General features: G+C 45.3%; 1 protein-coding gene across 3 annotated transcripts; it reads left to right on the top strand.

Moving 5' to 3' along the window:
- The first annotated feature begins 4962 nt into the window (after window positions 1-4962).
- CHST15 (carbohydrate sulfotransferase 15) lies at window positions 4963-22782 on the top strand. 3 transcript variants are annotated; one of them, XM_061553021.1, is made up of 9 exons: window positions 4963-5121; window positions 10371-10585; window positions 12284-12880; window positions 13042-13405; window positions 14975-15118; window positions 15676-15832; window positions 18379-18535; window positions 19375-19522; window positions 21641-22782. In XM_061553021.1, the coding sequence occupies exons 3-9, from the start codon at window positions 12482-12484 to the stop codon at window positions 21826-21828; spliced, it is 1557 nt and encodes a 518-aa protein (XP_061409005.1). In that variant the 5' UTR covers window positions 4963-5121; window positions 10371-10585; window positions 12284-12481; the 3' UTR covers window positions 21829-22782. The 3 variants fall into 3 exon arrangements, with proteins under 3 accessions (XP_061409005.1, XP_061409004.1, XP_061409006.1); XM_061553022.1 differs by lacking the exon at window positions 4963-5121 and adding an exon at window positions 9061-9243; XM_061553020.1 differs by lacking the exon at window positions 10371-10585.
- Window positions 22783-23071: the final 289 nt, after the last annotated feature.

The raw sequence follows: 23071 nt of genomic DNA, 5'->3' as shown, positions 1-23071 counted from the left end.
TTTGACCTTTGCCTCAGACAGCTTAGGGAAGAAGTCTTGAAGGTACTTGAAGGCTGCCGACTCCTTATCTACAGCTCTGACAAATTGTTTCACAAGGCCCAATTTGATGTAAATATAAATGTGTCGTTAACCCACCACCACCCGACACAGCCAATTAGTAAGGGTTGTCACGTGAACAAAACGTGTCAATTAGTTACTACTTTAGCACATCGGTGTGTTGGAGAGTAAACCCACAACTTTTATAATTGAGTACGACGTTTCCCTGGTGATTAGAACCAGCTTCATCAGGCAATTGCCAGAATTGCAGCACTTCCAGAAAATGTCGAATGAGAAATGAAGCCCTATATATGCACACTGTATATGTAACCTCTTGCACAGTACTTAGCTACTCGTGTGGAGACCGAGAGAAGGGAAGAGAAGCAGAGGACGCCAGCGGAAGAAATGCAAGCAGTGAGATGAGCTCAGGAGTTGGGAGACCACTACTGGGCAGGAGCAAATAAAATAACGGAAGGAATGGAAGAAAATTAGGGTGAAGGCCTTTACCCATCATTGGAAAGTTACAGGCTCACAACAACAACAATGTGATGATATGGCACCCTAAGGATGAAACGTTCCCGAAAGGATGTTATCCACCATGGAGATCAAACGATGAAATCAGCTCTTGTGCTTGATTGACCACAGTATTGCATCGTATCAGGACCGTGAGAGACAGCAGTGGATAGATACTGCCTGATGACGACTGCTCGCTGTTGCCGGCTGCTTTGCCTTTGTAGGCTTAGTCAGGTTAGTGAAGGTGGGGGGAGTACACAATTTATACAGGTAGGAACAACAGTTTCACACTGCCCACCAGGGATTATTTGTCTGTCGTGCATAGCCCCTCCCAAACATGTAAGCTCCCGGATTGGTTGAAGTACGTCACGTGACCGCGAGCTTTCTGTCGTGCACGAATGAGCTGTCCAACCAAGTTCCTACCTGCCCACTTCGAAGGAACGTGTTTTTGCTGCGCTGCCCTCTACTGCCCACAGCAGCCTATAGCACCTGTTACTTGCATGGTGGTCGCCCAATCCAAACACTATCGAGGCTCAACCGTGCTTATTATGCGAGGTCTGGACTGGATCGGGCGGATTCCGCGTGATTTGGCCACAGGCACAAATCTGAGTGACATATTAACAGGAGTGCATCTTGAACCAACATTTCCCCTCCCTCCCTCTCTTCCCCACACCGCCGATCTCTCCTGTGACTGCAGCCCCTTCTCCCCCCTCCCTGCCCCCTGGGATCTATATAATACCTCGTCACAGGCGTTGTTTCTCTGTGTGTCTTTATTCTTTGGTTCTTTCGGTAAAGTCACGTATAAAGATAAAATAATAAATTAAATAATAGCATACTACGACGTTTCGATTGCAACACAAGCAATCTTCATCAGGTATGTGTGTGTCTCTCTCTGCGTGTGTATCTTTCTGCGTGTGTGTCTCTCTATGTGTGTGTCTCTCTCGCTGTGTGGTTTGTCTCTCCTCTCTGTGTGTCTCTCTCTGTGTTGTTTGGCTCTCTCTCTGTGTGTCTCTCTCTCTGTGTATGTCTCTCTCCGTGTCTGTGTTTGTCTCTCTCTGAGCTTGCTTTTACATACTCACCCGATGACGGTTGCTTGTGTTGCAATCGAAACGTCGTGATCTATTATTTACTTTATTTTTTCTTTCTACGGGACTTCACCGAAAGAACCAAGGAATAAATATATCGATTCAACGATTAACTTAGATTCTTAAGCTCAGAATGCATGCATTGAGTCACATGCGCAATGCATGGACCCCGGCAAAATGAGTTCGATTCCAATCAATGGTTAACATCAGTGGTGAGTGATATCTGATCCGGATATGGGCCTTCCAACTTCACCAACTTGCACTGACCAGTGCAGTGAAGTATGGTCAAACAATCCCCATTACCGACACGATATGTGTGATTGTGAATGTGCGAACAACACGGCGGAGCCGTCAATGTTACTTTATTAACGACAAATTAACAACGCGTGTCCTTCACCCCACACTCACCCTCCATGCACCCACCCCAGAGGTCGCAACCGGGTACCCGATACCCGTACCCTACCCGATACCCGGCTACCCGTACCCGGCCGGGTACGGGTACGGGTAGCCGTTTGCGACCCTGGTGCGGCCGGGTACAGGTACGGGTAAGGAATCAAAACCCGTTTGCGACCTCTGACCCACCCACCCACCCACCCACCCGGTCAGTCCTCCTTCCAGTCTTTGATTCGCCGACCCTGAAGATCCAAAAGTGACAGCACGTGTGAGGCACCCACACGCGGCGCGGTGTCAGTGCCAACATCATAAGTCGTCCCGAAGACTCCCAGGCGCCGCAAGACAAACACGCGTGCCGTGTTTACTCAGCAACTGTCGCTTGGGTAATATTCAGAGACGGGTGGTACGCAATGTTCACAGTCTGTTACATGAATAAACTATTTTTTTTCTCCAGGGAAAGCCCACTGAGCTATATCGATGGCTCTTTTTTTCCAGAAGCGATTTGGCCGTAAATGATAATCCAATGAAGTGGCTTATCACGTGGAAATTCACAGAAATAAATGCACGCAGCCACGGAGAGAGCTTGCAAACTCCAAATATACCGGCGTCAGGGTCGGGATCGAACCCACGACCTGCTGTATATCAGGAGAGATAGTTCGTACTTGCAGTATTTGAAATAACACCTCGCCACCGCGGCGAGATGTTGCCTGCGTTTTTTGGGTATTATAGCTCGAGGCTCTACACAATTCATCTAAGAAATGTCTTACTTGAAACTTATATGAAAAAAAAAATGTGAAACCACATGAGCAGTTTTACACAAGCACATTCATATTCTTGGTTCTTTCGGTAAAGTCATGTAGAAGGGAAATAATAAAATAAGAAAAATATGAAACAATAAAAATTCTCACGACGTTTTTTATTGTTTCATATTTTTCTTATTTTATTATTTATAAGAAAAATATAAAACAATAAAAATTCTCACGACGTTTTTTATTGTTTTATATTTTTCTTATTTTCTTATTTCCCTTCTACGTGACTTTATCGAAACAACCAAGAATATGAATCCCTGCAGTCACGAAAGCTTTAAATCAAAATTTAAACACATTCATCAGTAATACTGCTCTAAAAGGAGATACAGGGTGTCCCAAAAGTCAGGACACATAGGGTGATGATATTTATTTTAACAAACCACGGGGAGAACTTGCAAACTCCAGATATAGAGGCCTCAGGTGTGGGATTGAACCCACGACCTACTGTATATTAGGCGAGATTGAATTTGCAGTATTTGAAATAACATCTCGCCACGACTGCCATTAACATTCCTTAATGTATTCATTATCTTTTGAAATGAATTCATGATTTGTTTTTAAACAGATAATATTTGTCCTTTAGCATACGTAAAAACTAATTTAACTCAATCTTTACAAAACAAATCACGGTTGGCCACGTACGGTGGGAAGGAAGTGCAACATACATATATACAGTAATGGTAATAGATACAACATTAACTTACATAAAAATAAAACATGTTTTAATGGCAGTGTTAAAATAAATTAAATAGCCCTATGCGTCCTGATTTTCGGGCCACCATATATATTGAACGTTTCTGTCAATGACCTTTCACGTGAAACCTTTACGAATGTTAAGATGTTTTATTCGAAGTCATATCCACGCGTTTGGCTCAAGTCGGCTCACGAATGTTTTTATTTATGTCTGTGCTTGTATTGCATTTCCCAAGTGGTTAACCCTGACAGTCGTAATCGCGTGAACATTGCGTGCTGGGGTGCGAATCTGGAACTGATTTTGCACAGAGGAGAGAAACGATGTGATTCCAAATTTTAGTCGAAAGAAAGTTTTATTTTAGCCAGCGCATATTTTAAGCGACAACTGCATACACACGCGCACAAACGTTCCACGATAACGATATGTTACCTCCCTCGCCTAGTAATGCAGGAGGTTATGGGTTTGATCCCGACCCTGATGCCTGTCTATTTGGAGTTCGCATTAACTCTCTTCCCATGGATTTTTCTCTGGGGCCTCCAGTGTTACCGTCCACATTAAGTAGATTGTTTGGCTGCTACTATAATTCCCCGCATGATAAGCCACTTTGATGAGCTCTGATCATGTTTGGCCAGGTCGCCTCTGAAAACTTACTCAATATTTTGGTGGTCAATTTAAAATAGTTTACTTTAGAGATATGTAATCAACCTGAATGATTAAAAAGCACATGTTGAATGCTCACACGAGGCTACTATTATAGAGACCTGTCAAGCTGTGTGTATATGTTTGAGTCGCGTGTGCGTGCGTGAATATGCACGGTGATTCCTATCGCACACGTGCTCGCTGGCGCGTGTGCAATGCACGTGCGTGGCTATTATAGATAACGCGTGCAAGTACTGTACGTATGTATATGTACGTGTGTTCAGCGGGAATCCGAAGCTCGCGTTCGACGGCAAGCCGGAGCAGCAACAGCAGGGAGAAGGGAAGCGAAACCCCCCGGCTTCAGATCAGCGCACACCTTTCTCACCCGGCCCCCCTAATGGACATCTGTGAAAAAAAAAAAAAGCTTCATAGCTCATCGGATTCCTCCGGTCTAAATAAAGATTCTGATTCCGAACGTCGCTGGCGGCACAAGGCGTCGCTTGTGCGCTGTCGAGCAGGGCACACACACACTTGCCCCGCTTGGTCTGTGCCGCGCGATATATTTGCAAGTCACGACGTGTCGTGGAGCTCGAGTGCCACTCCTCCTGGCTGGCCGCAGCCCAAGCCACCCCGGCGCTCACACACACACACTCGCTCTCTATTTCTCTCTCGTGTGATCCTGTATTTTTGCTCCTCCTGCGCTTCCCCTCCCTCTTCTCCGCCCGTGTCTCCCCCCTCTCTCTCTCCCTCCCTTCCTCCATCTCTCCCTCCCCCGTCCCTCCCCTCTGTGCGCTCGGAGGGAGCCACCACGCATTGTGCGCTCGCTCCCGCATAGCGCGCGTGGCCCTGAGTGCTTCATTGACTCCAGTCTCGCTGCCGCTGCTGCTGCTATACCGTCCTACTCCTGCCTGGCACCGGTCCCCTGGCACAGCCACGGACTATACCCGCTTGAGTGAGTCCACCACCACCACCACCATCATCATCTCATCATCGCTGTCATAATCGTTTGTACATTTGCGGACTGATACTCGCAGTAGTTTCGGTGTATCGTACGCAAGGTACTTAGTTTGAGAGCGCGCACCCATCAATACACGTGTTGAATTAACCATCGTGGGTTATGCATGATAACTCGAACTTTATTGCTGTGTGTGTATTTTGCAGCACGTGTGACTGGGGGTTGACCACCCTAGTCTTTAACGATATCTGTAACAGATTACGACAGGGGCTGGGGAGAAAAAAAAACGCGAGCGCGTGTGATGCGATTTAGTTTTGTTGGCCAATGTTCATTCTTCTTCGTCGGTAATCGCATGCCGCTGTGTTACGTGCAGACAGGCGCTTTGGTGAGCACAGGACAACAACAAAAATAACATCGCGAAGCGTTGTTTGTACAATTGTGTTTCATCAATAAGTACAAACATTGAGCGCGCACGCCCGTGGCATTGGCACCACCGGATCTTCGTGAAGCGTTAAGCAGCTTTCAAGAACGACAGACCGATTCTTAAACTCGTAGGCTTGTTGCAATCTCGGGTGACGGCCCAATACGTACGGCAATGGTAAAGACATAAACTCATCACATTCGTCAGATACGCTGCCCTAAAATTAAAAACGATATGTAGTATACGACGTTTCGGGTAATGACCCTACTTCACAGCAGATAGGTGAAGAGCCATTGCCCGAAACTACGCCCCCTCCTCCCCCCGCGAAAAAAAGACTGTACATAGATATCAGGCGACGTTTCGAGCAATGGCCCTTCCTCATGGCAAACAGATCGAGAAGGGCAATTGCCTAAAACGTTGCCTATTACGCGTATGTTTGTTTTTCTTTTAGGGCCAAAGTGTTACCGAGGAATGTGTTGAGTTTGTGCCAGCCGTGCCTCTGTCGACTGACAACGCAGTGTCGCGGAGACATTGTGAAGTGAATGCAGCACACTCGTTTGTTCACCTTTCATTCTATTCCATCGTGGGCGTGCGCGCGCCGCACGCCGTTTGCTGCGTCAGGAGATCACACACGGACGGGAGTGAAATCACTTACCTTGCCACGCAGGCTGTCACCACGTTGCTGATAGTAATAGGAGATTTGAATCACGCGACCGGTCTCGAGAACAACATCGAGACAACTTGTTCTTGCTCGTGGTGGTGGAGGGAGGGAGGGCCACGCAGTCAGTCAAGACCGTGACCTTTCACTTCCTCACAGCATGAGACACAATTTCCTCCTTGCATTTCTTTTGCCCGAGTGTACGTGCGCCGCGCATGGGAGCGGTGGCGCAGCGATTAGCGCGCCGCGCGACGAACACGGCGGGGCTCGGGTTCGATTCCCGTGCACGGCCAACACCGGCGACGATTGTCTGAACCGGTCCTGGGCCTCCTCTGAGTCGACTTAGCATCAAATGAGTACTTGGTGCGGTCTGTAAATATCGCTACTGGGGAGACAAAGGCGGCCAGGCGTGGTGTTGGTCACTCACCCCCTCGTGCGCTGTGTCGGCTTTCATATGTGCTCGATAACAACAGCGCTTGTCTCAAAGATCTATCAAGGCTATACGGCGGGATCTTTGCCTTTTTGTGTGTGTTTGTGTGCCAGCGTTTGAGTCATGTCTCTCGGGCATTCGGCGCTGATTATCAATCGCTTAAATCAATTAGCGGCGTCCGCGTAAGAAGGGTTGACCTGTCGCCTTCTTGAATATCGTCAGCTCAATGGGGGCTCCTGCCCCCCCCCAGCCACCCCAATAACAAATGACGTGCGCAATTGACTTTGGGGGGCAAGATGCTCCCTTATTCTTCCTTGAATTTCCCATGGCCATGAGAAATTATACGGCGAGAGTAAAATAAAACGAATGGATATTGTCAGCACAACGAGGCCGGTTGCTTTAAATAATGTATGATCAAAGGCTAGAGGGAGATAGCCGCCTTGTACCCAGACCCAGAGCACACACGCACAGACACGCAGCTCTCTTTTAACCGCATCACAGTGAGCACGCACACGCAAAGAAACACACACACACACGCATGCACCAAACACGAAAGCTTTTTAAAATTCTAAAATTGTGCAACTCTTGCTGTGTTGGGTTGGGAGAAGAAAAACACTAAAAGCAAGAGACGAACAGAAAAAAAAAACCCAACAAGAAAACGCATTGACGTTACAAAGGCAGACAGAAGAGTGACCTCTCCCAACACGAGTCTCAATCTCCCCGTCGTCTTTTAATCATCACTCTGTTTGCAATTTCGTGAGTCTTGCGGTCGCCGCCGTGACGGATTAAGATTGCATTGTTGTTGCAAGCCTCGCGTGCCTTTCGCCCGCAAAACGATTTACAGCTTCTTGCAGAGCTTCGTGCGCTTTTTATATACGCCGTTCCATGCAGATGATGGAGTCGGTGGGTAGGTATATTGGGTTTGTCCCACACTACGCTCTTGTAATCGCTCAAGCTCTCCGCGATCCCAAATTGATTAAGGGCTCTTTAGTCCGCAGTGTAATTCGCTCACGCGCAACGCCGCACGAGTTGTTTGGCACAAGTCGTTCGGAGATTGGGGGGGCAGAAAAAAAAATCCACAGGTACATACATTCCCCCTTGATTTTGTTCGACTGGAATTTTTTTGTTGTTTCGAGAGAAGCGCCGTGAATTGCATTTCAGACCGTTGACAGGTTGATTGCAATGGTAAGTGTTCCCAAGAGCCAAACAAACAGCCAGAGAGAAGAGAGAGAGTGAAAAAAAACATCAAGCAATGACATTGTCGTGGAAAATAGCGACGCGTTTAATGGGGCTGGTAGTAGTTCTTTTTTTCTGAATGGCTTAATTAAATTTGTGTTCTGACTACTAACTCCGGGTGCTTCTAATATAGCACAATTATTCAACGAGAATTGCATTAAACGCCAAACATGAATGATGCTGTGTCATTCTGGTTTTTTGTGCAAAAAAAAATACGTTTCGTGGCAGCCTTATACCTGCGGCTTGATGCCCAGTGACAGATGACCTCTGCCTCTGTGATCTTCTGTGTCTCGTGATAAATCCCATATCATTGCCTGCATTGTCCCACAGGATGATCCCTTCCCTTCTCATTCCCCGCTTGCATTTTTTTTGGCTGCAGAATCATTTTTGTCACGTCTCCCAACTGACCCTCGGAGGATGTGATGTCTCACATATGACACTATCCTTTTCATCGTCATTTATAACAAGCGAAATTTCTCGAGCTATAGCCTCCAAACACCTGTTCACTCTTCTTCGTATCACACCAAGCTACCACAAAGTAACATCTTGTAATTCTGCCTTCAAAATATGAACATAAACTTGGTCGTTAAATATACACTGGTGCAGTTGTTCCATTTGCTTCCCACACATTTTAAAATGCAGAAAATTATATTGTCGACGCCGGATGTAAGGACACGTTGCATAAACACACGCTTACAGCAACACACCCTTACATTACATTACATGACAACTTCTGATACACGCACATTACTTTGTATGTAAACACACACGGACTTGCTCACAAGGAAGGTGCTTATTTCCAGCTACGCCTACATCTTTTCTACGAACTTATGACAGAGTTGTGTACACGGTGATGCGCAATCATCCTTAAAATGCACTGTAACAGACGGTGCAGGAAATGCAATGTTGTTTTATCACGTGTTTTGTTTCGTTTATTTACTTCTAATTTTAGATTCATTGTGTGGGTGGATGTGCAGTGAAAACGTGTTATAGAAGACAATCCAATTTGTGCTCGTTACAGTATGCACCTTTGTGGGCATGCCATCCTGGGTCTTTGTGTGGATTTCAAATGTTGCGCTGTGTTGTGTGGGTGGCCGTGATGGAGTGATGGAGACACTCTCCCTTTGAATGCGCACGCTGCGGAGTATGGCCCCACATTTGTTCTCTCAGGCTGCAGAGGAGGATGTTGGTTTTGGATGACTGCCCCTTGATATTTGTGGCAGTGGAATGGGGTCAGCATTACCAAATTTGCCAGAAGAGCGAGAGGATTAACCGTGATTACGACGTGCTGACTCTTGGCACGTGTGCCTTAATACCGAGCGATGGGCAGAATGTATGAATCGATGAGAACTGCACACAGACAACTTCTGAAAGGTAGAATATGAAATGTTACAGTTCACACAATTAGAGATTATACTGACTACTCCGTATGCACTGCTTGTTTGAAATTTAGTGCAAAAAGAAGCACTGGTGTATACTTTATCCTTTTGGCCTCTTATTTTGGAGCTGCATATCAGAAATAGTGGCGTCGTGATTGTCACATTGCGCTGTTAGATTGGTGATCCGAGTTTGAATCCTGGACACGGCTAACATCAGTGGTGAGTGATATCTCAACCGGTCCTGGGCTCTCCTTTCACCAACTTGCACTGACCGGCGTGGTGATGTATTTAACAAAATCAAGGTCGACCTTCAATTAACCTCCCTGACGATAATGGCATGGGGTGGCCTTCATCCAGCAATGGATTGGTGAAGGGCTATACATAGATAGAACATAGGTAATTGGCACTATAACAATGCACCACCATAGATTACATCTACTTATGCAATTTAATCAAATATGCTTTTTTTGAGGTTAAGAGTAACCATTAGTACAGAAATTGCTTTTTTATAGCACTGGAAAGCGTGAAAGTATTTGTGGGCAGCGATGGATTCGCATATATATCTATTTTTCTGGAACGTATAATTTTCCTTGAAATGAAAACGGGTGGTAATGTGAGTAATTGTATTCATGTTAATACATATTCAAAGAATGGGATCATAACGTGGTACAGCTCGCTCGGCTTACAATGTCTATTGATGTATGTAATTTACTGTGGAGCTGTTTAATAAAGGGTGCAGCTGTTCCTTCCTGCCAGGTCACGGTGTAGTTTATGCATTTCATTTGATTTTAAGCAAATTTAATATCAACCATACATTTCCAAATGAGCAAAATTCATTAGATTTTTTGTTAATACGTGCCACCAAAAATCAATGGTGCATTATGGAAAATCCTGCTTTAATGCATTCATTATTTTCAACGTTAGTATTCCTATTTTCAAACTGCAAATGACATTATTTTTTTTTATAATCATGGTTGTGGCTTTAGGAACATTCGTAACAATTGTTTTTGTCCTGCAGCAGATTGGCTCTGTTTATTAAAATTCTCGTCACTGTTGTGATGCATATCTGACCCCCCTTGACCTTCTGCATTCCCCACCACCCACCACCCTTTGGCTGTTCAGGCATGAGGGCAGCATGCCATTAAACGCCTGACACTTCCCCTTTCCTCGCTCTTACGTCTCGAACCTCACCACCTCTCACTGGGAGCAGCCGGCCGCCTCTCTGAGCCAAGGGGCTGTGTGCGATTAAAAACCAGCGAGGGCATTGCGGATGTGGTTAAGGGAACCCCGGGTCTGGGAACCACCTCCGCTGGCTGCCGACAAAAAGGCTGACTTCGGTGAGGCCCTACTCCAGGCGGGATGATTTAAGGCAGGTGCTTGGCAACGTTATGAGGTCACTTTATGGTTGATTTGTCAAGGGAGGTATGCACTCGGCGAGCTGCTGTGTGTCCACGGCGTGCGTTTATTAGAAACATAATGTACGGAAATATTGCGTCTATGTTTTTTCAGAGTATTGTTTGCCTAGAGCGTTGTAATACGCACGCTGCGCATTGCCGCTGTGCACACAGATGCATGCACACACATGCGCATGAGAGAGAGGGGGTGTCCATTCTCTGTTTGAGAATGATGTTATTATAAAGTGACACAATGCTATTTTTGTGTATGGACAACTAAAATCAGCTAATATTGCGATATGTATATTCTTTTTTATTTTAGCACATGTTTATTTAATGTGAGAATTTAAATTAAACCACATATAATTTAGCTTCACCCTGGAATATTTTAAATATATATTTTTTCCAATTTTTCCATATAAAATGCTAATTCGTAATGGTCCAAGAGTGTTAAATATTGCAGAGCCTAGCTGCCTTGAATTGTTAATAATCTGCCATTTGCAAATTGCTTATGTCTGCCTGTACATTGGGTGGTGTTTAAAAATTGTGACTTATACTTGCGTTGGTCAATAGGTCAGAAAAATACAGTCTTGGCCTAATTTGAAAAGTGCTAATCGAACTACAAATATAATTCTACACGTCACGATCATTTTAACGTATCCTTGCACCACAAGTAACTTGGAATGACCGTTGTTCACTTTTAATTAAATTGTGCATGGTGGGACTTGGCTATTCCCTGCCATGAGTGTCCTCGGTTTGTAATAACGCGTTAAAGGACATCAAACAAACCACTGTAGTAGTCAGTGCATGCAAATCACCATCTCCTAATAACATATTACACCCTCATATGACAATATTAATACCATGGCTGGAGTGCAGTGGTTAGCACACTGCGCTTTGAACATGGTGATCTTGCCTTGATTCCCTGCCACGGTGAACATCAGTGACGAGTGATATTCTGAGTTCTCCATTGCCCCCACTCCCCCTTGCAGCTTACCTTCACTAGCCACACTGACCAGCATAGTCCAACAACCCCTCTGCTTTGCCATGTGTATCATACACGCAGTGTATACTTTGGCAAAATCAGGCGATTATGTAGTCACATCAGGGTTAAAATTTGCAAAATGTAATAATGATTACCTGTAAATTACTTAATGGGGATTATGCATGACAATCATCGCCCCTCGCTACTTGCAGGCCGTGTTCTGAGTTACCTTGTGCCTAACACAGGGAGAGCTGCCACCGGGGGTGCCCTGTGATGTAAAGCGCTTTGAGACGCCCCGCTGTATATACGGCTCTGTATCAAAAACAAATCATTATTATTTGAATGAATATTATGAATTATTATTCCCGCAATAATTTCGTTAGGGGTCATATGTGTGCTTCGTATAATAAATTGTGAACGTTACAAAAAGTTGCGATGTTGCGGACACGCTGATGGAACTCTAGAATTGACTTAATAGCACTATAGTGAACAGAGATTAAAATTACACTTTCCTCTAATGGGTTTCTCAAAGCAAGCACTTATTAGTAAACTTTGTTGCTGTGGTGTCAGATACTTCTAGAGATAATGATGTCTGCAATGTCTCCTTTTTTAAAAACGTTGTTTATTCCTGTCCCTTCTCGTTTTTTGTCTTGCAGATCATGCAACAATGAATTTCATCAACGTAACGAGGATGAATCGAGATGACGAATGTTGATGAGAACAATCCAATTCCCAATCGCAAAGTATTAGTGGCATTTACACATGTCGTACACATTTAATGCTAATTGCTGGTGTGTCACAGTGGCTGCGCAGGCCCATGCGAGCATTAACCAATTACCCTTCTAGCAGAATTGATGGAATCATATGTGCAGTGTCCGTCACAAAATGGAAACAGCATCGCGATGCGTGGAAACCTCTGCATAAAACGAGTATGCTTCATGTTGTCAGCGCTCGTGTGCATCTGGATTTTGTTGGCATCATACCCTCTCAGTGGGAAGAACGGATTGTCCATTTTCTCTCTCCTAAATCAAAATCGACATTTTGTAATCAACGAACACCACAGCGACACCACCGTCCCACCGTGCTCTTTAGCAGCTGATCAACAACAGGGTGCCCCTGCTGCTGGCAACAGCCGGCGGATTAACTTCAAAGACATTCATTTTGTCGTGACCTTTGATAATTATACTCAGGATATTGTTTATACTGCACGAAATCTGCCGAATAAGGAAGAACTCTTGAGATACGCGAGGAAGGTAATTTTCCAAACAACAACAGCAGCATCATCATCATCATACCCAAACCTGTAGATTTACAGCCTTGGTGGCTTAAATTTGAGCCTTTGTATTTGGCTTCATTTCACATTTTTTGTGTGTGTTTTTAAATATATATAACATTTTGAACCTTCCCTCTGCAGACATTTTCTTCCGCCCCCAGCGACTTCCTGCTGAACTTCAAAAACCCGTGCTGGTGGCAGCCGTACGATAGGAGCACGGGCAGTGGCAGTGGCGGCGGTGGCAGCAAGAACCCGTACATCACCAATGTCTACTACGTCCTCGCCGTTCACCTGCGACCGTTCTTCCGCCAGCTCTTTCAGACATTCGACAGGCACCTGCTGCAGCAGGGCAAGCGCCTGTACAGGATGCGCTGCCTGCCTTACTTCTACATCATCGGGCAGCCCAAATGCGGGACGACGGACCTCTACGAGCGCCTCAAGATGCACCCAGAGGTGACGTTTGCGATACGGAAGGAGCCACACTGGTGGTCGAGAAACCAATACGGTGAGCACGTGCTTTCGTTACCTCCTTTTTTCTCCTGTTGTAGTTGTCGAGGGTGCGATTGACCGGTTGTGCCGGACTTGTAATCGCGGGGTCGCTGGTTCGATTTGATTTGATGTTCCGGTTGCGGCAGTTGAAACAACGGGTGAGTTTCTTAAATCCTGTCCGCTTCCGGGGTGAAATGTGGGCATGCTTGTGTGTGTTTTGAACTTCTTTTGCACCGTATGTAGTCAACCGTGCTAATCGGAGGTGCAGGGGAAGTAAAACAAATATAAGCACAAAAAGCAGTTCTGAAGAAACGAGTTTTAAAATACATTTTGTAATCAACAAAATGGATACTCCTACCTCGCCAAAGACATCTGGCCAGGGTGAAATAATAGGCCAATTACCTCCTACATAGGCTCTGTTGAGTACCATCTCTGTGGTGGCCCTTTTGGCAGAGGTGATTTGACCGATAAGTTGCAGGGCTGCATCTTTACCGTTTACGTCGAGGCTACTGCAAGTATCCCTGAGCCAGATAATCACTTTTTACGTCAAACGCTCTGACATGTAGTCATTTTAATGTCTTCCTCGCATTCCTTCCTGTCTCCGAGTGCATTGCTGCGCCTCGAGACGTCACTACGTTGCGGGCGCGTTGCATATCCTCGTTGTTGTTACAGCGAGAAGAGTGGCAACAGGGGGGCTGCCACACTTTGTAAGTTGGCGTTGTGCGATGAGTGAGGGAATGGTTCCCGGTGGTTAGTGGTTCGATTACAGATATGATCCGCCGAGCTCTTCCCCCCACTTCGTTTGTGTGTTAAACTTCTTTTGCACCCTACATAGCCAACCGTGCTAATCGGAGGTGCGAGGGAATGGCAACAAACTAAACACAGAAAGCAGCTCGAGAGAAATGAGCTTTCATTCTAGATTTAAAAGTGCATAGCTCCAGTGGCTTTCTCATATCGGAAGGAAGAGCGTTCTAGATGACCACAGAAGGCCATCTGAAAGCGTGCGATGCAGTGACCGTCTGTGTTTTGATGGCTACTTTGTTGTGGATAAGAGACAGCTGAATGAACACCTCCCCAATCCGACACCACCCCTCGCGATAACGATATACAAAAATCTGCTTGCAACTGACTCAGTAATGACCCGGCTGTTGGTTCGTGCGATTACGGTGCATTTAAAGGATTCGTCATCAGCATAATCAGCTATTACATCCCCTTGCCGACGGGAGAAAAATGTGGACTAACAAAAGAACTGCACGGTGAATATTTTGTCCCACATTTTGTGGGACCCTCTAGGCCTTATTAAGAAATGTTGGGGGTGTTACCCCCACGACTCCCACTGTGGCTGCAGCCCCAGGCTGGCAGAGCTGTAATATAAACCACGGCAGGAGCGGTGGCAGCAACCATTCTTTTTGAATTCACGAGAAGTGTCACACCTATACTTTATTAAGTGTACGTTTGCATCGTCATGTGCGAAACTTGCTTGTAAGGGTTTTGTTCGATCGCATAAATGTGTCGCTTTTATCGGTGCTGTCTTTTTCGAATAATTTTATGTATGTGTGCGTGCGTGCGTATGTGCTTCTTACAGGGTACGTAAATAAGCACGATCTTCCAAACATGCAGTACAAGTGCACATTTGAAGATTACTTGGATCTGTTTGACAATGCAACGCGCCGAATCAAAGACACTTTTACCGAAGAAAACGGATATACGTACCACAGAATCATTAATGGTAAAGCCACGCTCATAGTAGCAATGCATTGCAATTGAGACGCCTTGCAGGGTCATTTTAACATACCACTCGCACATAATTTTTTATGACCGAAAAGTCAATATGAGTTTTATTCTAACCTAAGTGATTCTTTACATCTATGCGACATATGTGGATCACATTCTCGAGACACCTACATTATAATAGTGATCATTTACATTTGTAAGGTGCATTAAATCCGTAGCTCCCAATGCACTAAGTTACATTCCAAGATTGGGATACCATTTCTTTTTTACTTTATTCGTGTGCGTATATATATGTAAAAAAAATATCTCAATTCTATCTCGATTGTGCTATCAGCATCATGTCACGTGTTTGAGAACAGCCCACAGAATAGAATATTACAGAACTTCCTCCGAGATCTGCGCATTTTGATGCTCTCCATATTTTGTCGAAAGCAACCGGAGATTTTCTCTGTTCATCTACACAAATGTATCGTTTTTTTTTCATGATAATCTCCAGATGTATTTTCTGCTACCAAGAATGCAGAAATAAACGCTAACGTTTGGCTATTCCAGGGGAAGCCAGTGCTTCTACAATGTGGGATAACAATGCATGGGAAACTGCATTTGGAAACACATCAGATGGAGAACCGCCGTTTCTGGTCCAGGATTTCATCCATGCGGTGCAGCCCGAAGCCAAACTCATAGTAATGCTGAGGAATCCCACGGAAAGGTAATTCCTTGCAGCTGAGAGATCATTACTCCAATGTGTGCCGCTAGTTACCATCATGTCCCATGTATGTGTGTGTGTATGTACGTGTTGAACTTCTTTCGAAGCGTACATAGCCAACCGTGCTCGTCGAAGGTGCGGGGAAAGGAGAACAAACTGAACACAAAAAGCAGTTCTAAAGAAATGTAGTCTTCAATCTTGATGCTTTAAAAGTGCATAGCTATAGTGGCTTCCTAATATCGGAAGAAGAGCGTTCCAGACGGCCGCAGAAGTGCATCTGAAAGAACGCAATGCAGTACGTGTCTTTGTTCGATTGCTAGCCATGATCTATACACTGCTGGATTAAGGCATTACCAACCGTTTGTCATCTCTCACAATCTCAGCATGCAATTATCTATCTGTATTTTGCACGCATGTTTATTCAATAGAAGTGCCCTGCCCAAGCAAACTTACTATTCTTAACAGGCAAACATTATTTATTTAATGTGTATGCGCTTTAATCCACGTGTTCATCTTCCTCCGTTTCGGTGTAGCTCCAAGCATCCGGCTATTCATGCAGAGCTGTTTCTTACCATCACACGTAATATGGGAACATTAATCACAGCTCCTTGTAAATGACCATCCACTACTAAAGACCTCCCCACACCGTTGGTCATGGGGGTTGTTTGACCAAGGGTGGCGAAATGTTAACCACCTCGCCTGGTATACAGGAGGTCGTGGGATCTATCTCGACCCTGACACCTGTATATTTGGAGTTTGCATGTTCTCCCCGTGGTCGCGTGGATTTTCTCCGGGTCCTCCGGTTTTTACCTCCACATTTAGAAACGTGAGTTTAGAGTACTTGGCTGCTATGCGTTTTCACGTGATAAGCCACTTTATTGAGCTATCATTTGTACTCTTTGGTTCTTTCGGTAAAGTCATGTAGGTAGAAAGAAAATAAAACAAATCACGACCTTTCGATCGCAACACGAGCAATCCTCATCAGTTGGAACAACCACAGCAAGACAAATGCTGAAGTAGGCGAGAGAGCTACCGTGGCAAGAGGTTATATAGGTAAGAAAGGGGGAGGAGCAAGGGGGGGGAGAAAGAGAGGGGGGGATAGGGGGCTGCGTGAGCGCTTGGGGGAGAAGAAGTGAGGCTGGGGGAGTAGGCGGGGCTAGAAGTGGGAAGCTGAGCGTGGGACACGGGGGGAAAGTCACTCGGAAAACTCTACTATGATGGAAACAACCACAACCAGTTCAGGCTTTAGCTGGTTAATAACATCCTTCCAAAGATTGCTCAATTTGTATCATTTGTAGCCAGTTCACTTCTGAAAAAAGAGCTGCATAGCTCAGTGGGCCTTACCTGGTAAAATGGAACATTGTTAGTGATAGTATATTTCATGACACTGGTCAGTGTGGGCTGATGAATTAGTGTGGGGAGGCTCCCAGGACCAGTTCAGATATCACTTATCATTGATGTTAACCGTGGCTGGGAATCAACTTCAGGAAATTGTGTTGACAGTGTAGGCACTGACCACTATATCACCGTTCCATTTCCTTACCAGTAATTGGTTTTAATGTGTGATTCTTCCAGACTGTGTTCTCTGTGATTGTTGCTCAGGCTGTATCTCGTACACTTATATTTCAATTACAAAACAGTGCATGCAATGGCGAAGCCAGAATTTTCAGGTAGGGGAACTCCTCCAGCAATGAAAAATGATGAGTTGTTAGTAAGTAAGGACTTGTCCCTTGCTTTTTATTCGACGCGTGTGCGGCGATGGCGCAGCCATCGATCGAGGGTCGAATTCGAACCGCGTTGTGTGATCGGCATCGCGCTCGCTGGAGGTGTTGATGCCTTCAGGGAAGTCGTGTACTGTATACGCAACTGCGCACAATTATGTGAGTCACTAATAACTGCTTTGCCGTTACTTATTGCCAATTATGAACTCAGAGTATTGTCCTATCATCTCATAGAGTCCCTGCTACACAGTGACAGTGGGGGCCGCAAAATTCCAATTTATCAATAATAAACACCAATGATCCGATGTAAATTCGGGATTTAGATCGAATCATTGGGGGGGGGGGCACGTGCCGTTACGCTTCATGTATACTCCATCATACACATGTATGTACAGTATATGAGTGCAATGTTTATGACCAGACCACCACCCAGAATGCCCCTATCTCGTCGGATCTCAGACGCTATGTAGGATTCAGCCTCGATAGTTCATGGATGGGCGATCAACATGCATTCACATTCTTACAGGCTATGGGGCTATGCGGTGAGCATCGGAGGGCAATGCACAAACTTCCATTGTTCTACTATACTTCTATGTTCCTGTGTCTATACACACCACCGTCACCGACCCGTTGTGACTAGCGTGGGTAAGTATGGCCAAAATAGACCCCACGACCCTCACAGAGTGGGGAGGCCTCCTGTGCAGCAGTAGTTGTTAGCGACTGAGTGTTGCGCGTTGTTACACATTGACGTGAACGCTATACTAATGGCGTTTATTATGATGTTTGCGGGGTATAATCACGTGTAATGGGTTTGTTTGTCCCTTGCAGGCTGTATTCAGATTACTTATACTTCATGGAGACGAACAAGTCAGCGGAGGCATTCCATGAGAAAGTCGTGGAGTCTGTGGAGCTATTTTTGGCATGTGCACAATCTATCTCGTTCAGGGCGTGCTTATACAACTATGACCTCAGCCTCGCCATGCCGGTACCTGCAATTTCTCTACAGATTCCACGAATGTGTTTTAATTTTTAGCACGATATGTTGGTCCTTGCCAAACTTAAAATGTTTTCAAAAATAAACTTTAAAATAGCCAAAGGATTTTGTTTTCTCCCACATTGCTGCAATGATGTGTAATTATTAGTATGCTAATTTTATTACATTTACAATCGTGTTCATTGCACTGATTTTTTATGGCCTCTCAAAAAGCTACGGTTCTAAATGTCCCCGAATTTTTCTCCCCTAATATATTTTGCTTATCCTCGTGCGTGCACGTGCAGTTCTGCAGTCAGAATCACCATTAATGTCATTCCAGTGAGTGTGATAATAAGGTGCACTGTCCCATCGGTCCGCAGAAAGCCAACTCCCATGTGGCACTCTTTACAAGACCAGGCTGTCGAATGCTGTCATGGACACATTAATTTATTAAAATAATTATTTGAAGTGATTTGTCAGTCCACTGCTGAATGGTCGCCTCTCCATGCCATGTTGCTCACGGGGTTTTGTTTCGTCATATTTAACCGCACTGGTCAGTGCAGATTGGTGAAGTGGGAGGAAAATGGCTTAGGATGATTTCAGATATCATTCGCCAATGATGTTAGCCATGGTCGGTATTTGAACTCAAGACGCAGAGTTCATAGCGCAGTGCACAAACTGCTGCACCACCACTCCCCCTTATGAATGCATTAAAAAAACATACAAAACAGCACAATAAAAACACGTACTCTATTATACTGCACACAGCATAATAGAGTATGCTGCAGCCTGGAATGCAGGGTTCTGCAGGGAGCATTGTGAACGGGACGCGATTGTGTGTGCCTTTACAGGTGCGGCTGAGGATAGGCTTCTACGTGGTGTACCTGCTGGAGTGGCTGAGCGTTTTCAGGCAGGACCAGATCCTCATCCTCAAGCTGGAGGACCACGCTCGGCATCCGAGCGTCACGATGGAGAAGGTCTTCTCTTTCCTGGGGCTCGGTGAGTCCACCCCCATGTTCATGTGGGCGCTGAGAATGATTTGCTTGTACAACAACGACGATCGTGACCAACTGAGTTACGTACACTTACAGGCATTGGTCAATCCACTGCTGGATGAGGGCCCCCTCCGCACATGCAGTGCGGGACGTAGAGGTGGTTTTGACTACATTTCACGGCGCCGGTCAGCGCCGGTCGGTAAGGGAGGAACCATGAGCGGTTCGGATGTCGCTCGCTACTGTTACTCGTAACCAGGAATCACACGTAGGTATACAGGTTTAAAGCGTGATTATTGTGCTCACCGCTACACCACCGCTACATCTTGGCTGAGTGAGTGATTGATGTAAATTATAATGATGCTCTGCAAGGATTTTTAAGGTGAAATTTGGCCCAAATGTATATTTGAGTCTTCTTATAACTAAAAATGTCCGAAAGCCAACATTTTCAATTTGGTTGCCCAAAAATGATGGTCCAGAGGTTAGTTGTTTCATTCATTGGGCAGCGTCAGGTTAATGTCCTACTTTACTTGACTGCACACGCTAAACACTTAATAATATATTATCCCCATCTTCGGTGAACCAAGTAATTTGCCTTTTATGAGATGTGATACTTAAGCAAATGGAATGCAAGCAAAGTTTTTATTCAAATGTTTTATCTCCGTGATGTGATTGTGTAAATGCGTGCATGAGAGGTTTGGGTCGAGTGGATATTGCACTGTGGCCCGAGTTCAATTCTCGGTCACGGTTAACAGTAGTGGTGAGCAATATCAGAACTGGTCTTGAGCCTACTCAGCCTTAAATGAGTACTTGGTGTGGACCATATAACATCAGCACTGGGGAGACAAAGGCTTTGTACATGCTGCCCCCATGACCCCCTCGTGTGTTGTGCTGGCCTTAATGGCTATCCTGTAACAGCACTTGCCGTAACAGCACTTGCCGTAACAGTCTGCTGAAGGCTATACGGGAGATCTTTATTTTTGCCTTTTAGGCATAAGACTGATCAAATGCGCCGTCATTATTTTTTTGGCACTAACGATGCTAAGCAATTCATCGCAGCACATTTAAACATTGCACGCATGTCCTAACTAACAGAGGCATGCAGCTGAACCGAAAACACATAAAATGTGAAATTGAAAATAAAGATTATAAATAATGCGAGAATTATTTTCTTCTTGTTCGCTCTGGATCTTCAGGTGATTAAACATGATTTCAGAGAATGTGCTGTTCTTTTGCCATCACAGCCTATTTCTGGAGTGTTACAAATGAGCTTGCTTGGTCCATTGTTTATGCATCGTCAGTGGATGCTGCCGTGGTTGTAATGGTTACCACACTGCATTTGGAATCTTAGAGTGCACCGGTTCGATTTCATACCCAGGTGTGGCAGGTGAAAAAACAAGTTCATCAAATCTCCACCACCACCCTTCCATCCATCCTCGAGTATAAATGGGTACATCACACTGAGTCAATCGGCAGTCTGCTTGTGGTGGGGTGAAGCGTGGGTACTCCCACTTGTGTGCACGTATGTTGTCCTTATTTTGCACCGTACGTAGCCAACCGAGTTAATCAGAGCTGCGGGGGAAGGACAATAAACTAAATACAAAAAGCAGTTCTAAAGAATTTCGATTTAAAGCTTTCGTGACTGCAGGGATTCATCTTCTTGGTTCTTTCGGTAAAGTCACGTGACTTTACCGAAAGAACCAAGAAGACAGTTCTAAAGAAATTTTTTTTCAACCCTGATTTCAAATGTGCGTAGCTCCAGCAACTTCCTAATACTGGAAGGAGCATTCGAGACGGTCGCAGACATGCATCTGAAAGTGCCACGCGACGCAGTAACCATCTTTGTTCAATGGCTAGCCGTGATCTATACACTCGTGGATGAAGGCATTCCCAAACCTTCGTCAATCTCTCACAATCTTCCAAGATTTCTGGCAAGCGTGGAAGACGAGGCCAAATACCTCCTGGAGAAGACCTCTGGAATTCCCTTAGTGGAGGCACTTCTTACTGACGGCAGTGATGGGGGGGCATTAATTGCGCAGCTGCACCTTTGCCTTTGACGTGTTGTCGCAATGTTTGATGTTTCTTCCTCCTCCTCCTCCTCCCTCCTCCCTCCTCCCTCCTCCAGGGGCAGTACCCAAGCACATCGAGGCAGCAATGTTCGCGAGCCCGCCGTACAACTCGAGGCGTCTGTCTGACAAAATCCTGGGTCCCATGCTGCCAGCCACGAGGCTGATCCTTAATGCCGTGTATGCCCCCTTCAACAAGAAACTGGCAGAGCTCCAAAACGATAACTCTTTCCTATGGGAAAACTGATGTGAAAAAAAAACTTTAGCTTTTTTGAGCTAAACGATGGTTTAATGGTTATTGAATTTTTTTTCTTTATTTTAAATGATTACGAAAAAAACACTTCTCTCGCAAGTCTACTGTGCAGTGGCGTAGCTGACGAGTGTGCAGGCAGTGCAGCAGCATCGGGGACCATTGGCCTGAGGGGCCCACATGTCAGGCTGCCAAGAGAGGGTGGAGGGCAGTTGCATCGGGCTCCCAATTTCTAAAACTATACGAAACATTTTTTTTTATATTACCACATAAGGCCCGCTGAGCTATATAGCTCTTTTTCAGAAGTGAGCCGACCACAAATTAAAGCTCAATGAATTGGCCTATCACTACGTGGAAATATACCGCAGCCACATACTAATAAACGCATGTCGATTTTAAATGTGGAGGGAAAACCCGGAGGACGTGGAGAAAATCTACTGCCACCACGGTGAGAAGATGCAAACTCCAAATAGAACAGCAGGCATCAGGGGTCAGGATCGAACCCACGAACTCATGACCTCCTGCTTATCATGCGAGGTAGTGAACATCATGCCAACTGCGCTACACTTCTGCTACTGTGTAAATACAGCATGGTTCATCGGTCATTAACTTTTGTTACCTGTTGGGATATGTTCTTATTCTTTATTACACTTGTGCTTGCACTATTGGAACACGATTCCTTTGAAATGCTTTTTTGTTCAAGTTGTTAGAAGAAATTAATGCAATGTTGATAATTGGCGAGTGCAAAAAGGAGAAGTATTCTCTTCATTGTTTGACAGTTGAGGTTGATTGTTTTGTATTGAGATGTATTTATTGTGGGATCGTGAGCCTGCAGTGCCTTTTGGGGGATTGTTGTGTACTTGTTGACCACGAGAAGCAGGCTTGTAATGCGACGTGGCTTGTCCAAATCCCTGTGCCACCAACTGTGTAACATTCAGCTCTTCAAATAAATCGTCCCTTGCCTATTTCATTGCATGTGCTCACATTCAACGATTCATCATCACCAACATCATTGATAATATACAACCCTTTTACAATTCACTGATGGATGAAGGCCTCCCGACGTCGAATCGGTCGTGGAGGTTACGTGACAACTCTCACCGCGCTGAACAACAAGGGGTGGGGGGGGGGAGTGGGGGGAGTGGGGGCTCATGGATGGTTCAGGTTCAGATAAAACTCGCTACTGATGTGAGCTGTGGATGGGAATTAAACACTGGTCGCTGGATGCATAGCTCAGCGA

Source organism: Lethenteron reissneri, chromosome 17 (assembly GCF_015708825.2).
Source record: "Lethenteron reissneri isolate LAM-NWPU_2019-01 chromosome 17, ASM1570882v1, whole genome shotgun sequence".
NCBI classification, from domain to species: Eukaryota; Metazoa; Chordata; class Hyperoartia; order Petromyzontiformes; family Petromyzontidae; genus Lethenteron; species Lethenteron reissneri.
Note: the sequence above shows the minus strand (reverse complement) of the source record. Positions and strands in the feature narration are given on the sequence as shown.

Excerpts from the sequence above, each read along its gene's own strand:
- CHST15 (XM_061553020.1), top strand. The coding sequence starts at position 12,482 with ATGGAATCATATGTGCAGTGTCCGTCACAAAATGGAAACAGCATCGCG. Across the intron at positions 13,406-14,974 it reads GTGGTCGAGAAACCAATACG|GGTACGTAAATAAGCACGAT; the intron begins GTGAGCACGTGC and ends TGCTTCTTACAG. Across the intron at positions 15,833-18,378 it reads CTGAGGAATCCCACGGAAAG|GCTGTATTCAGATTACTTAT; the intron begins GTAATTCCTTGC and ends TGTCCCTTGCAG.